The sequence below is a fragment of the Nilaparvata lugens genome, chromosome 10 (assembly GCF_014356525.2).
Source record: "Nilaparvata lugens isolate BPH chromosome 10, ASM1435652v1, whole genome shotgun sequence".
NCBI classification, from domain to species: domain Eukaryota; kingdom Metazoa; phylum Arthropoda; class Insecta; order Hemiptera; family Delphacidae; genus Nilaparvata; species Nilaparvata lugens.
The window spans coordinates 6,645,371-6,660,870 of NC_052513.1; the positions used below are offsets into that span (position 1 = coordinate 6,645,371).

General features: G+C 35.0%; 1 protein-coding gene across 1 annotated transcript in view; it reads right to left on the bottom strand.

The window, feature by feature from the left end:
- Positions 1-15,500, bottom strand: part of LOC111044922 (zinc finger protein 236) — a 57,168-nt gene that overhangs the window by 10,542 nt on the left and 31,126 nt on the right. The window contains 6 exon segments of the mRNA XM_039436604.1: positions 4,388-4,664; positions 8,967-9,243; positions 11,185-11,300; positions 11,930-12,518; positions 14,043-14,110; positions 14,586-14,729. Of these exon segments, the coding sequence (XP_039292538.1) occupies positions 4,388-4,664; positions 8,967-9,243; positions 11,185-11,300; positions 11,930-12,518; positions 14,043-14,110; positions 14,586-14,729 (1,471 nt within the window).

Consider the following 15,500-nt stretch of genomic DNA (forward strand, 5'->3'; position numbering starts at 1 on the left):
TCCTTTCCCAACAATTCAGAAATGCACTCCCATTTTTTCTTGGAATTGTTTCTATATTCAATAAATTTATTGTTGTAGTAATCATTCTTTGATTTTCTTATTAAAGAGTTCAATACATTTCTATAATTTATGTAGTCTTGTTTAAGGCTTGCATTGAAGGGCTGCTTGCCTAATTTGATATGCATCCTATCTCTTTTACGAATGGCTGATATTAAACCCGGAGTAATCCATTTTTTCAACGGTTTTCTTTTATGAGAATACTTAATAACTTCAGTGCATTTATTAATATTTTCATTAATTTTGTTGGTAAACCTATCAACCAAGGTGTCAATATCTTCTGTCACATTGTCACAAACATCATCCCAACTTTGAGTTTCAAGGCATAATTTTAGCTTACAAAAATTTATTTTAGTTACAGCATCACTTAATTTTATCTTAGATTTAACATCATGATATGTCTCTCTGATATGGAAAACAATACTGTAATGATCAGTAATACTTGATTGCAAGATTGCACCTAGCACGTCCAACTCCTTATTTGATTCACCCTTAAAAAACATGTGGTCAATACAACTGTTAACTTGCCCATTGGCATTATTGAAAGATCTAGTATATTTATTGATGTAAGATTTAAAGCCATTTAATTGTAAAATACTAAGGTACTCATTTGTTAAGTAATTTAGATTATTTTCGTCCATTATATTTATATTTATATCACCCGTTACAATGACAGATACCTCATTTCCAATACTTTGCAAATAGGAATCCAAACTTAGCAAGAAGGCATTTACTTCTAAAGAAGGAGACCTGTAAAGTGCGATCATCTCATATGATGAATTTTTTAATTTAAATTTAATTATAATTGAATTTACGTTATCTATTTTTATATTAACTTCTTGAAAATCAATATCCTTGCTTACAAATATACATAATCCATCACTCCTCGTGAACCTATTATTTCTATTTACAACAGAGTACCCCTCTATATTAAAAACAAATTCTGAGTCATTACTAATCCATGTTTCAGATAATATTATAATTTCAAATTTAGTTTTACAATGGCTTATGTAATAAATGAATTCATCGAAATTTTTCTTGATGGACCTAATATTCATGTGAATGACATTTACATCATAAGAGTTAGCAATTTTATAATTTAAAAAATCTTCTACAACTAATGTTTCATAATTATCATAAACAATTTGATTTTCAAAGTTCTCAAACGGCATAAAAATATACAAAAGAAATGAATTCAATTGATTCCTTTATTGCACTGAACTCTTGCTTGATTGGCGATAGCTCCGCTTGAATCATTTCTCTGACAATTCGACCAATAGCTTCAAGGTCAGCTTTAGTCAGTGATAGCGAAAGTGAAGCACTGCTACTCTTACCGTCCGAATCCAACTGAGATTGCTTATCAGTGGTTGATAAGCCAGCCACCGTTGACGAGCATGTACCGGTGTTGACTAATTTACACTTTGAACAACACCATTTCGATTTTGTTTCGGCCGACATTTTTCGAAAATTTGAATCTTTTATATTTTGACACACGAAATGATGCTCAATCCTACAACGAGAGCACAATAACACATCGCGATCAGGCACTTCACATTTACATTCACTGCAAATCATTTTACTTTCGGTTATGAATGAAAGATAAGAACTGAGATAAGGGAGCTACAAAACCACAACCTGTTACTTCGACTGCTCCAACTGAAAATACATAATCACTGTAATTAATCTAATTGTGAAACTCTTACCTCTCTATTATAAAATGTATACTTGAAAGAAATTTAAAATGGCAGCGTCTATATGAAATAGTTGCTAGTATAATTCTGAAACCATGATTGTATTCAATTTTTTATATTATTCAAAGGCAGAATAAATTAATTTTCATTTTCATTTGCATAATGAAGTGATAGGGAGAAACTAGCCCTTCAGGCTATAAAAGCACTCCTCCTTAAGAAATGATTTCAAATTTCGTTTAAACTCCTTTATCCTTAATATTTCCCGCAACTTGGTATATCCAACTAGAATATTCATCTTGATATAGGATTTAATTTCCAATTTTCTCAACTCTTGGCTCTTTGTCACCAGAGACGTATCATCTGCAAAAATATAGAGATTCTCAATGGGAACCGTTCCTGCATAACTGGAGTGGCTTTCATTCACCTGACTGCTGCCTATGATACTGTTAATCAAAGAATTCTCCTGAAGAAGCTCTATTGTCTTACTAGGGATTATAAATTAACCATGGTGATAGGCTGCTTTCTGCAAAATAGAAGATTCTATGGACAGTTGAATGATGAGAAGAGTAGGTGGCGTATACATGGAGAAATTTTGCCTCAAGGAAGTTTATTGTCACCACTACTGTAAAACATCTATATAAATGATGTGCCCATCCCTAGTGATACAAAACTTTCCAAGTATGCGGATGACACAGCAGTTGCAGTTCAGGAAATCAATTTATGTGAGGTCTCCACTGCTTTTGAGGAGTTGTCTGCCTATTTTGATGAGAACCATCTCAAGCCAAATCCAAGCAGAACACAAGTGTGTGCATTCATCTGCGAAACCGTGATGCAGGGGTTGAATTCAATGTTATATGGAAGGGCAATAAATAGGCTTGACCACTGTAAAACTCCTAAATATTTGGGAGTGGCTCTAGACAGGACCATCACATTTAAACAGCATTGCCTCAGCATGAAGGCCGAATTGAGTACAAGGAATAATATTATCCGCAAGCTATTATCAGCAACTACTCATGGAGTGATCATCCAACAACTCTGAGAGCATCAGCCATAGTCTGTGCATTTCTGCTGCCAAATATGCACCTCAGGTCTGGAACTCTTCCTCACATGCTCGGCTTGTTGATGTGGCAGTAAATGACGCTGTGAGAATAGTGACTGGATGTTTTTAAAACCTACTTCAGTTGAAGAACTGTATCCTATTGCAGGAATAGCTCCACCTAAAGTGAGGAGAGAGGTTCTGTTGGATGCTGAGAGGAATAAGCAAGAGTGTGACCCTCGGCATTCCCTGTATGATTATGGATCGTAGGCTGAAATCCAGGCATAGTTTTAAGCCAGGACAACAGCACTTGCTGAGTTAAAATAAGAAAGTCCTCTAGGTAGATGGATGAATGAGATGAATGCATATCAACTTGTGCCACGTGAGGAAATAAGTGCTGGACATAATCTGTATTATACATTGTGGAAGGCACTAAATAGGTTGAGAACTGGTTAGCCCAGGTGCAAGACCAATATTATGCTAAAGTGGGGCACACTCCCTGATAGGAATACTCTATGCGAGTGAGGAGAAATTCAGGATCCAGAACATAAAATCAACTTGCAGGATGCTCCAAGAAACATGTGCTCTTGAGGACTTGAAATTGGCTAATGGTGGCTAATCACTGGAGATCCAGTATGTAGATATTATCAGATACACATATTCCACCCCCTAGATCTAATAATTGCGAAGTATTACTAAGACGCGAACTAGCTACAGCCGGGTATGGGTCGGGGTCAGTAGCCGTACTGACAGGTGGAGATACCGGACCTACACTTCTCCCCCTATCATGATTCTTTACCCTCTGCTTCTTTCGCGAGATTTTTAATTTCAGGGGAAGAGTATTTGCCCGTGCCGTTACTGGCCGATTCGGCCCTCGGCCTTTGGAATTGGGTGGGCCTTTGGAATACAGGGTGCTTCTTCATTAGTCTATCAGAATCTTCATAACTCGGTGAAAATTATTGTTAAATTCCTGTGATTGATTCAATTTATGGCCAAAGATTGAATAATGTAAGTTACTAAATATAGTTTGATCAATCACTTGAAAGTGAGAACAAACTTATTCTTTTTACGAAACTTTTATTCACAATTTTTTGGAGAAAGACAGTTTTTGGCTATGCCTGTTGTCTTCTCCCAATCATATTACTGTATAATACAATCATTTATGATTGTCAATAATTAAAAGGAATAAATAAATAAGTGTAACTACTCAACTCATTTGTATAGCTGTTCTGTTGAACAAATAAAGTTATTATCATCTATTTATTTATTTCACAATGGGAGCAACAGGTAAAAACCCAAATATGCTCCCTTATCTATAATATAGCCTAATAAAGGAAAGAATTGGCTAATACACGTATGGGATAGGAAATTCACTATTGACGCATTATCACGTCTGAACTACTCAATTAAGTTGAAATTTTGCACACAGATTCTTTATTCACCGAGGATGGTTATAGGACTATTTTCAATTCTTCAAGATTTCAGTAGGTCAAGTTTTAAGTTTGTCATGTTTCTAATCAGACCCTTGCGGAGCACGGGTTACCTGCTAGTCATAGATATGGATAAATAAAGTTATAAATGAATAAATTTGATATGGACTTACCGGTGTGCAGCCGCATGTGGACTTTAAGCGAACCCTTGGTGGCGAACTGGGAGCTACACATGTGACAGGTGAACTGTTTGGCGCCGGTGTGCGTGTGCATGTGGCAGTCCAGGGTGGACTTTACTGTGAACCGCTTGTTGCAGAACTCGCACTGGAAGGGGCGCTCGCCCGTGTGCGTGCGTAGGTGTCGCGTCAGGTCGGACGGCTTGCGGAAGCTCTTCGGGCAAAACTGGCAACGGTTGCGGTGCACCTCCCCGCCAAATGTCACCGCCTTGTTCTGCAAAAGTATTATGTATTTATAATTGGTTAGAGCAAACAATACAATAGTCGGAAAAGAAAAAACAGGCTATTGCCCAAAACTTCTTCTATTTCTTAATTTTGTGTCCAAATATTATTTAGGTTATGTCCATATTAATTTTTACATCAAATCATTAATATTGGGTATTACATAGTACCAAAGAAATAGTAATAATTTTTCCCACCACCCAACTGCAAACTGCAAATCGAGCTAGTTCCTAGTTCTAGTCTGTGATCACAGACTAGTGTACAATCAACTTGATACTATTTGTTTTGGGTACTACCACACAGAAAAGATAGCATAAGGAGATATCCCATGGTACAGCCTAGGTCGTTCCAAATTACAAGCCGTATTTTGTTAATTCAAGCGTTCAATGTCGTCTACTATCTATTATTACTGTTTTGGCCGGGTGAGATTGTAAGAACGGCACAGTATAAGAGACTACCAGCGTTAAATAGCTTCTCAAGCCGATAGTCCTAGACGGTAAATGTCACCTTGTTCTGCAAAACACGTATTTATTATCTAGCAGTAGCCAAGTACCGTAGTTCCTAATACTGCCATAATAGATAGCATGATAAAATATAGCATGTATAGGGCGTTTATGTTCCAAGTTTCACTGTTAACTCAAGGCTATAGTCCTAGCTGTTAGCTGTCACCTTGTTCTGCAAAACAAGTACCTAGTGCCTAGTAGTACCATAGACAAATGATACCTATACCATGGAATATCTTCTCATGCTATCTTTTCTGTATGGTAGTTCCTAAAACAAGTAGTAATACAAAATAATAGTTTTATTAGTCATTCAATATTTGAAAAAATACAGCGACTTCATCAAATTAATTTTTTTTAAATCACTATGGTTCATGTCAGACTTTATAAATATTATTTTTATTTTTGAAGGGACGGATTCAATGATCCAAAGGTTCAAAGAACCCCACACGTCAACCGAAGCTTATTGTGTTCCCAAGTAGTATGCTAGTTAGGCAAACCAATACCTGTGTCCTTTACAAGAACCATGCTAACATCCCATTCATCACCTGGGGCCTGTTTCATAAAAATTTAGAAGTCCTGTAATACAGGAACAGCTGATTTTATGGGCTATATTGAGCATGTAATTAGAATGGTGATTCTCCTGTATTACAGGACTTGTAACTTTTATGAAACAGGGGCCTGGTTGCTTGTCGCAATCCAGTGTTATATGCTTGGCAGTCTCTTCAGACTGATTGGTCCTCGTTACCTACGAGGGTTCCACTCCTAGCCTTTTTGTAGGTCCTTCCGCTGAAGGAGGGGGTCACCAAATTGCCTCTAGGGCACCTGGTAACCATCGACTCAGCCTCTTGACCTACATTTTTTTCAAACACATTTGTGCCTGGAGTTTCACCCATCTCTGGTCTCTTGGGTTTTTTCTTTTTGTCCCTCCGAAACTGCCCTGATGGGGCAGATCCCGTGGGTTTGAAGGCAAGGCAACTTCTGGAGTTGCCTTAGGGTCCCTTTTAGTCGCCTCCTACGACAACTGTAGGTGAATTCTGGTTTTCAACACATTCTTGAGTACGATGTTCGACTCAAAGCTCCCCCAACCCACAGGGGGCTTATAAATATACAAATATAAAATAACAAGTCATTTACATCAGTTCACAAGTCACTGAATGAATACTCATTATGAGAAATGGTAGCCAGTCTATTGAAAAGAAATCATTCAGTGTACGTACAAGAACTGCGTGCTAGAACTGTCAGCAGAGCATCTCCAATCTTCAACCTCATGGTTCCAGGCAAATCGCTTTCAGTTGAATGAGAACAAGACACAAAACATAATCTGCAGTTTGTCTCGCAGCCTGCCAGCTGAACAGGACCCTGTAAAGCTGTTAGGGTTTGTCTTGGACTCAAAACTGAACTGGGCTAGCCACATCCAACAAGTGACCAGGAGGCTGTCGCGAATTTGTTTCTTGTTGCTGAAGCTGAGGGGACATGTGACAGAGGCATATCTGGTAATGACTTACCATGCACTTTTCCACTGCCATATCTCCTATGGTCTGCTCATGTGGGGTCATTCAGCAAGGGTGGTGGAAGTACTTAAGCTGCAGAAACGGGCTGCACGGATTATAACTGCTAGTGAACATCGAGCACACTGCAAGCCCTTTTTGTAAGACTGGGTATTATGACAGTTGTCAGCCACTTCCTTCTTCTCTGCCTGCTGCATGTCAAGAAGAATCAGCATGGTTTGTTGACTCGGAATGATGTGCACCATCACAACACTAGGCATCGAGAGCTGCTTGACATCCCGAGGGTACGTCTTCAGAGGTCGCAGGTGTGTTATGGGAGTGCAGCATTACGCTACTTCAATAGACTGCCTGCAGGAGTGAAGCAGTTGGATTTGCGTGATTTTGAGAGAGTGGTGACCGGATTTATGAGAGTCAGAGCCTACTATGAAGTGCGTGAATACATGAGTGATGATCTGACTCAAATTTTAACTACTTAGTCACTTTCTGCCATCTTGATCTTGACTTGAGTATGAAAGTGTTGTTTTTATTGTGTAATGACGCCATCGATCCCCAGGTATATAAAGTATATAAAGGTACAAAATTACTTAATTGTATTAAGACATATTTTATTTTAGTTCAAAATTGAGTGAATGTTAGTAACTTTAAAGTGTCTGGTGTGGAGTTGTACAACTTTATTAGCATGAAGAGCCAGTTTCTGTGCGATTTGGAATGACGGTATGAGAACTATCCTATCAAGAATTTGATCTCATACAACCATGGAGCTATCACTGTGGGCAACATCCTCAGCCAACAAATCTCGAAATATGTTTTTTAGTGAATGAAAAAAACTTTGGGCCGGTTTCCGAGCTCGGGATCTATAAGTTCTGGACTTAGAGTCCATGACTGAAATAAGCTCTCGGGTCTAAATCAACTTTCCGAGTCACGGGTTTATGTTCTAAACTCCGAAACTCCGGGGTCTATTAAGTTCTCGACTTATTTGAGTCCAGGACTTTAACGCAGTAAACTTGAGGGAAATTCTCAATATTTTGCTGTTGTATTGTTGGCATCAGGCCTATAGCAAAACAGCTATAAAAATCAAATACACTCCAAACTGTTTTGTTTTGTAACAATTATTTTGTGAAAATACGTTTCGATTTCAATGTTTTGTGTGATCTATAAATTCAAAGCAAAACCTAACCTTTTGAAACATGAATAAGAAATAAACATTTCATTTCACGTTATGCTATTATTTATCATTGATCCTTGCCATTGATTTTGGAATAAAAATGTTAGTATGCTAACAACCTATTGAGTTGGAAAACGTATTTGTTTTGAAAAAAAACTGGAATAATAATTTATTATTGTTATATATTATTAATATGTTGAATATGCCATTGATTAATAATATTCACATTGGGAGATGTAAAGATGGCCATTCCAAGGCAATCCTTGTATTATTTTCCTTGAAAATTTCTAGGTTATGTCGTCACAGTCGTAAAATAAGGTTAGTTTTTTACGCATAATGAAGAATATCATTCTAGAATAAACTTGCAAACTATAAATTATGAATTTAGATGGACTAATTCAAATAATTTAGGTATTCCATGACATTTATTTGGCTATTCATCTACTCCAAAACAATAACTGAATTGTGTTTGCTCGGTTGAATCTAGAAGTTAAATTTAAACCCTACCCCAGTCGAAGGTTTAAAATCACGCTGTTTCAAGTTCTGGACTTCGACGATTTTTGATAAATCCCTGACTCGGAAAAAGGCGAGAATCTAATTCAAGTCCTGGACTTAGCCCTTCACTCAGAAAGCGAAATTATAAACTCCAGGGTCTAACGTGATCTCTAAACTCCAGGATCTATTTGAGTCCTCGACTAAGTTAACGCTCTGACTCGGAAAACCAATTTTCTGACTCCAGAGTTTAAAGCCGGTTAAAGTCTGGAACTTAGCTAAATCCCGAGCTCGGAAACCGGCCCTATATGTGTTCAGAATATTGTCTATAGGTTCACTCATCCCTCAACATCATCAGTTTCATTACCAACGTACAAGCCTAGAGGTTTTGTGGGCATCATCCTCAAAAAAATCGCAATATGTCTTTTGGTGAAAGCAAAAACCGATGTGTTTAGAATATTGAACAAGATTTGAGCAATAATTCTGAATGTGCAGGCATATTTCAAAGAATAATGTTAGGTTAAGAATATCTTCAGCTTGCTTATGAATATTGAACAAGAGTTAACCAATTATTCTGTATGTACAGGCTTATTTCAAAGAATGATTTTAGGTTAGGTTAGGAATACCTTGAGCTCGCTGACGTGTCCCCTCTCGGCTACCGAGGCAATCAGCACCTTTTCGGAGACTGAAGCGCCGGGCGGCGGTCGCTGACTCAGCAGGCGGTTGGCCTCGTCCTCGGTCAGCTGGCGGGCCACGACGCCACGACGCAACTTGGCGCTCGCACGGCGCACCCTGCCCCTCTGCTTGCCCCTCTCTACCACTGGGGTGTGCCTCTCGGCCACGTGACGCTTCAGTTGCCCCTCTGTGCGGAATGTGTTGTTGCATGCCGAGCACTCAAACAATCTGCCAATCACATCAAATACTCAATTTTTAAACAAAACTCATATGTAAGATTTATTAGAAATTGCAGTTAACTAATTGCTGGAATATTATCACTGTATAGGCCTAATAATTATTTCAAACTAGCAGGAAAAATTGCCAAATTGAAAACTTGACCTACGGAAATCTTCAAGAATTTAAAATTACAAATCCATACACAAAATTTCAAGTGAATCAGTTGAGTTGTTCAGACGTGATGATGCGTCATTCGTAAAATTCCTATCCCATACATCTATAAGCCAATTCTTTCATTTTTCTATATTATAGATTGACGTGATTATTTCATTCGTGAAATTCCTATCCCATACACATATAAGCCGATTCTTTCCTTTTTCTATATTATAGATTGCAGTAAACCAACTGCTGGAATTTAATTTCTGTTTGAGAATTAGTTCAAATATACAATGTAAGCTCAAATTTCATATTATTGATCTATGTTTTGATTTATTTATTTCATTAAATGACAAAAATACGTAGTCAAAGAAAGAACAGGACACAATTTTGAAAAATATAGTCCACATTTTTAGGTTATGCCCAAATTTCTGTTTATGCTAAAGGTTTTACTATTCCAAAAATAATCCGGAATAAATCAATGATCAATTTATGGTTATCAAAGCGTGCTTGGCTATTTAACGGGAACCAATAACAAGAATGACATTGGTTTTAGATACAGTAATCACTATTGTTGTTTGTTATTACTATAATCACTATTGGGTTTTTTCAATAATAGCATAAAGTAAAGAAATACATAATTGACAGAATGTTTCTGTCATCTCTGATAATAGTAATAAAGAAAAATATGCGTAATATTAGAAACTTAGGACTAGAAGGGTATTGTGAGATTTACGGAAAAACTAAGACACAATTTGCTCGCTACATAGTCTGGAGTGCTGGAATGGAAAAAGGAGGAAAAATACATTTTCTTACAGTTACCTTGAGAAGTGACCATTCCTGCATTGATTAAAGAACGCAAAAATCACTTTTCTGCACTACTGCGAAAAGTGCTACTTTGCGTATTCCAGATTTGCAACATGACAACACAATATAGTAAGTTATATAGAGGATCAGTGCGGGAAAACCGAAATTACGTTGGCATCACTGACTGTGGCAATCATTTCAATGCTTAAGATAAGACCCCCATCAAGCACTCTAACATACGAGTTCTCATTTCTCAATGGCTTAGTTGGGAGCGTACTGGACTGGTAAACGAAACATTGATAAGGTTGACATGGTTGGGGGTTCAATTCCGTCCTAGACTATTTTTGCTGAGAATTTTCAAGTTCAATGAAGATTACCCATGTAATTTTGACAAAATAAATAGGTACAGTATTTGAAATTAATTTGAAAATGGTGAATATTACAAATTAAAGAATTTAGACTATTAATTGATTAATTATAAATAAATACTATTTTTTTAAAATAATATAATTTATAAATATATCAAACATATATTCAAATATAAATTTTGAATTATCTAAATTAATAATTAATTGGTTTATACATTATTTAGAAATTTAAAATTAATACAATTTTAAAATTAATTGAATTAATTCAAATAAATTGTAGATAATAAATTTTAAATAAAGTTTTAATTGATTTTAAATTAAAATTGATTGAAAAATTGCAAACAGATATTTAATGAATTTCAGGAAATTTTCTTCCTAATTACTCACTTTTCATATTCAATAGAAACTGTAGGAAAAATTTAATCTGTAATACGTGCGCAAGCAAAGTTCCTTTGCTGCACTCAAGTAAATGTTTCTCTCGGTGCAGCATAGTGTCACTTTGCGCACTAGTTGCACAAATAACTAATTCGTTTTAAAAATAAAAATGAATAATGATAAAAACATTAACAAAAATTGAAAACCACAAATTCATAGAACTAAATAAGAAACGGTTACCTACTTTTCGACAGTGTGAATAGCTTTGATATGTCTAATGAGCGATGCAGTCGTTGTGAAGGATTTCACACATAATGTACACTCATGCAATCTATCTTTTCCATGGTTTTTCTCGTGTACCTGAAAATTTCAAATTGTTAAATTCATTCAACTGATATGATACTTGAAAATACGGCTCTTCTAAATCAAATTTCTGTATATATCGAAACTGTCAAAATTAATAAGCCAGTAGTTTCGTGATGAAAAACAAGAAGTTCTCATATTATAAAGTTTCATGTAATTTGTTTCAATGATATGAAGTTTGATGCTGTAGTTTGTTCTTACCATATTATCAATCAATCAATATCTTTATTCAAAACATACATCAAAATGTACATGAATGCGTCTTTCTTTATTTATTTATTATTTCCAACATAATAATAAAATAAATAGAAGTTGAAAAACAAAATATATCAACAATAATTTATCATTACGAATTATCTGTAAAATAGAAGTTCATTTTTCATTTTCAAGTACTTTTAGTACTCTTCTGTAGATTCTTCCAAAAAGGAGTTTACATTTTATTTACAGTATTCTGCTTACTTGAGAATTTCTGAAATTGTGTGTGTTCATGCGTAAAGTGTTCTCAGGTTGGACTATTTTCTCAAGTTTGACCGCTTTCGCAGGTCCTGTATTTAGGATGGAATTGTGAGAAGAAGTAAGAAGGAAAATAGATTATGATGAGAATGTGAGAAATAATGTCAACTTACTCGCAACTGAGACTGAGTGTTGAATTCTTGATCACAGACATCGCATCGAGGCTTTTCGCTTTGCTGGATGTTATCGGAACAGTTTAGGTGGATGTCAGATTCATCTAGAGTTTCATTGATATCGGTCTCATTTAGAGTTTGATTGATATCGGTCTCATTTAGAGTTTGATTGATATCGGTCTCATTTAGAGTTTGATTAATATCAGACTCATCTAGAGTCTGATTGATATCGGATTCATCTAGAGTTTGATTGATATCGGACTCATTCATAGTTTGATTGATATCGGTCTCATTTGAAGTTTGATTGATATCAGACACAGTTAAAGCTTGATTGATATCAGTCACAGTTAGAGCTTGATTGATATCAGTCACAGTTAGAGCTTGATTGATATCAGTCACAGTTAGAGTTTGATTGATATCGGACTCATTTAATGTTTGATTGATGTCGGAGGTATTGACAATTGTAATAAGGTGTGTGCCATCGACCAGATGTGTGATGGAGTCTGCCTGTTCGCTGATGTGTTGCGCCACTGCACTCTCATGCTCTTCAGCAGGGTCGGTTTCTATATGTACGTTCACCGATTCCAAGCTAAACAAAAAAAATAACATAGACAATTAAAAATAATAGAGTAGTTGACATAATTAGCGAGGGTCTCAGTTCCTCGCTCCTCGCGGTTTCAGTTTATCACAATGTAACCTTAGAGGTTCTGTTTTATTGAATGAAAAAGACTAAGAAAATTTCAAAAAACCACAGATTTTTGACAATTTCTTAGTCTTTTTCATCAATATGAATAATTACCACAATATCAACTTCTCAACTACACAAAAAGTTCTGTTTTATCATTAAGCTGCTTACAGACTTTTGTGCTACGAACACGCTCATTTCTCTTTATATCAGCTGATTGTATTTGTACTGAAACAGTAAGATACAAAAATATAACAAGCTAAGCATCAGCTGATGGAAAGTGAACTGTTTGTGGCGCGTAAGGCTGTATGTAGGTTTATGTTTCAAAGGTAAACGTGTAGAATAGGGGTTTGTGTATTTGCTTTTAAATGACGACACACTGATATTATTCAAGATAATATTATAGATATCATTAGTTATCAACTATGGGCCAATTTTCGAGCTCGGGATTTAGCTAAGTTCTAGACTTTAAACAGCTGGAGTCGGCTTTCAGAAACGTTTAATTGAATTTCGAAAAACTAGAAAATTAAACACAAAATAAAATAAAGAGAAAATAGTGTTAAGTTTCAGCTATTTTGAATTATTTAGAAAAATTTCATTTCGTCAAGGAAAAACGTTTCCAATTATAGAAATGAGAAAATAAAGATTATCATAAAAACTACGACTACGACGAAAGCAAATTTTCTGACTCCAACTGTTCAAAGTCTAGAACTTAGCTAAATTCCGAACTCGGAAACCGGTCCTTAATATAGATCGTGATGAACTGAAATCCGTGATAAATTGAACGTCACCCAATAATTCAACTTATAAATTGATTGCACTGTCGGAATTTCATAAAATCTAGATAGGTTGAGGCTTTTTGAACAGGATCCAACTCGAAATAAATCAATAGCCTTCAGTAAATTATGTATCACTGATAGCATTTATCTATGCATTCTTCATTTATCTCAGTATTTCGTGTGTTGTTTTATAACAGAAAAAGCGCAAACAAAATTTGATCTCATTTATCCAGTTCGTATGGAAGACTCCTGATGGAAAAGTAGCCCTGATGGAAAAAAATGTGGGCCATAATCCAATAAGTGAGAAATGCCTGTAAAACCTCGAGTATAACTAGAATATATAGCCGATATGTATATCCACTTCAATGTATTCTATGATTAAAAATGTTACAGGTGGGTCTACTACAATATGTGATCCTGTCTTTAGCTAGCCAACAATATTCGTTGGAAACTAATAAATACTTTCAAAAACTTTACCATGTGCACGACTTTCCAATCTCTATTCATGATAAATCACAGTAAAAAAAATTATTACTACCTTTTTGATAGATGCTTATATTGATAGAGGTATTTGAATACTGCTACAGTCTCTTCTAAGACTCATAATTAAAAATATTGATATGACTACAAATAATCCTTTTATATTTACCTGTGTAATTTATCAGCAATAATGCTTCTTAAATTTACTGAAGAGGGTAGAACTTGTTCTAGATCGGTCTGAAAGAAGAAATCAAAACATTATTCGCGTTATAAGTTCTAATGATGAAACAAAAATAGATGAAACTTAAAGAAGATGAAGATGAAGATGAAACTATAAACATTTTAAATCAGCTATTAATGCAAAACACCAAAAATTCGATTAAATAATTATGATTTAACATTTTATTATATAGAATCATCACTGGTACTCATTTCACTGTTTTACACTGGTAAAACATTTTTGATTTAGTATTAAGAATTACTTGAACATGACCCATTAAAAATGAGAGATTGATTAAATTAAATTCAAATCAATTGACAGGCGTTGAGCAACATATTCTTAAATCAGAGAAACAAAATATTTTTATATCAGAAGAAAGGCATGTATTTTCAGAATAAGTTAACTGAGATCATGAGTAAAGACATTTCATCCTTCTTTTCATAAAATATTATACATAGATTGTAGTATACATTTCAAGAAATTGACACTTACAGGGAGACTAGTTATGGCAGAAAAGACCATTTGCTCAAAAGGCTGATCAAATAATCCATTTGAATTCAAAGGCTGCTCTTTCTCAACGGCAGTGAGGCTGTACACCTGGTGATTTAGAGAATCCTGGATCTCACGGATCGATTCCTGCAACATTTCATTCACAAAATGAACTAGAAATTAAACGATTTCACATAATTAAATGACACGATTACACATGGACATTTTAAACACAACCCAGTTACATATTCATTTACATTTACATAATTGTAGAGTCATTTTTTACAATACGATACAAATGGTGGATAAAATAATAAATTAATTTTCAAAGTGAAAGTAGAAGCAAAGTTTTTGCAAATGAAGCAAAGTTTTTGTACATTCAGCGTTGTAAATGATGAAACACACAAAAATATAAAAGAATAGACTTGTTGTCTATGTGGGGAATATTTAATATTTATTTTTATCTATTTTATTTTTATTTTTTGATACAATTAATTACAAATCATATGAATTATATAATGTTTCTGCTGTTGTATTACTTTTTTGTGAATAAAGATCATTTGAATTTGAATGTACAGAGTTACACTTCTCTATCTTCATCTCGCTTTTTCTTGCTGAGGGTAAAGTCCACTGTATCCTAGACTTGATACACTGTCCTATCCTATTATAGTGGGTAAAAATTTCAAAATCACCAAAAAATTATTTTTAATATCATAGCTTGATTGTTAATGAAACTGACCTATAGAAATCATACAGAAATTGAACTAACTACCAAGGCAAGCGCTAGACTCTTATATAATATTAGCCATTAGAAATCACACTAACTTATCTCATAACACATAGCTGAAATCGTTTGAGATACATTTCGGTTCATAAAATCAAACCAACAGTGAAATAGTGTTATAGATTCTAAAATTC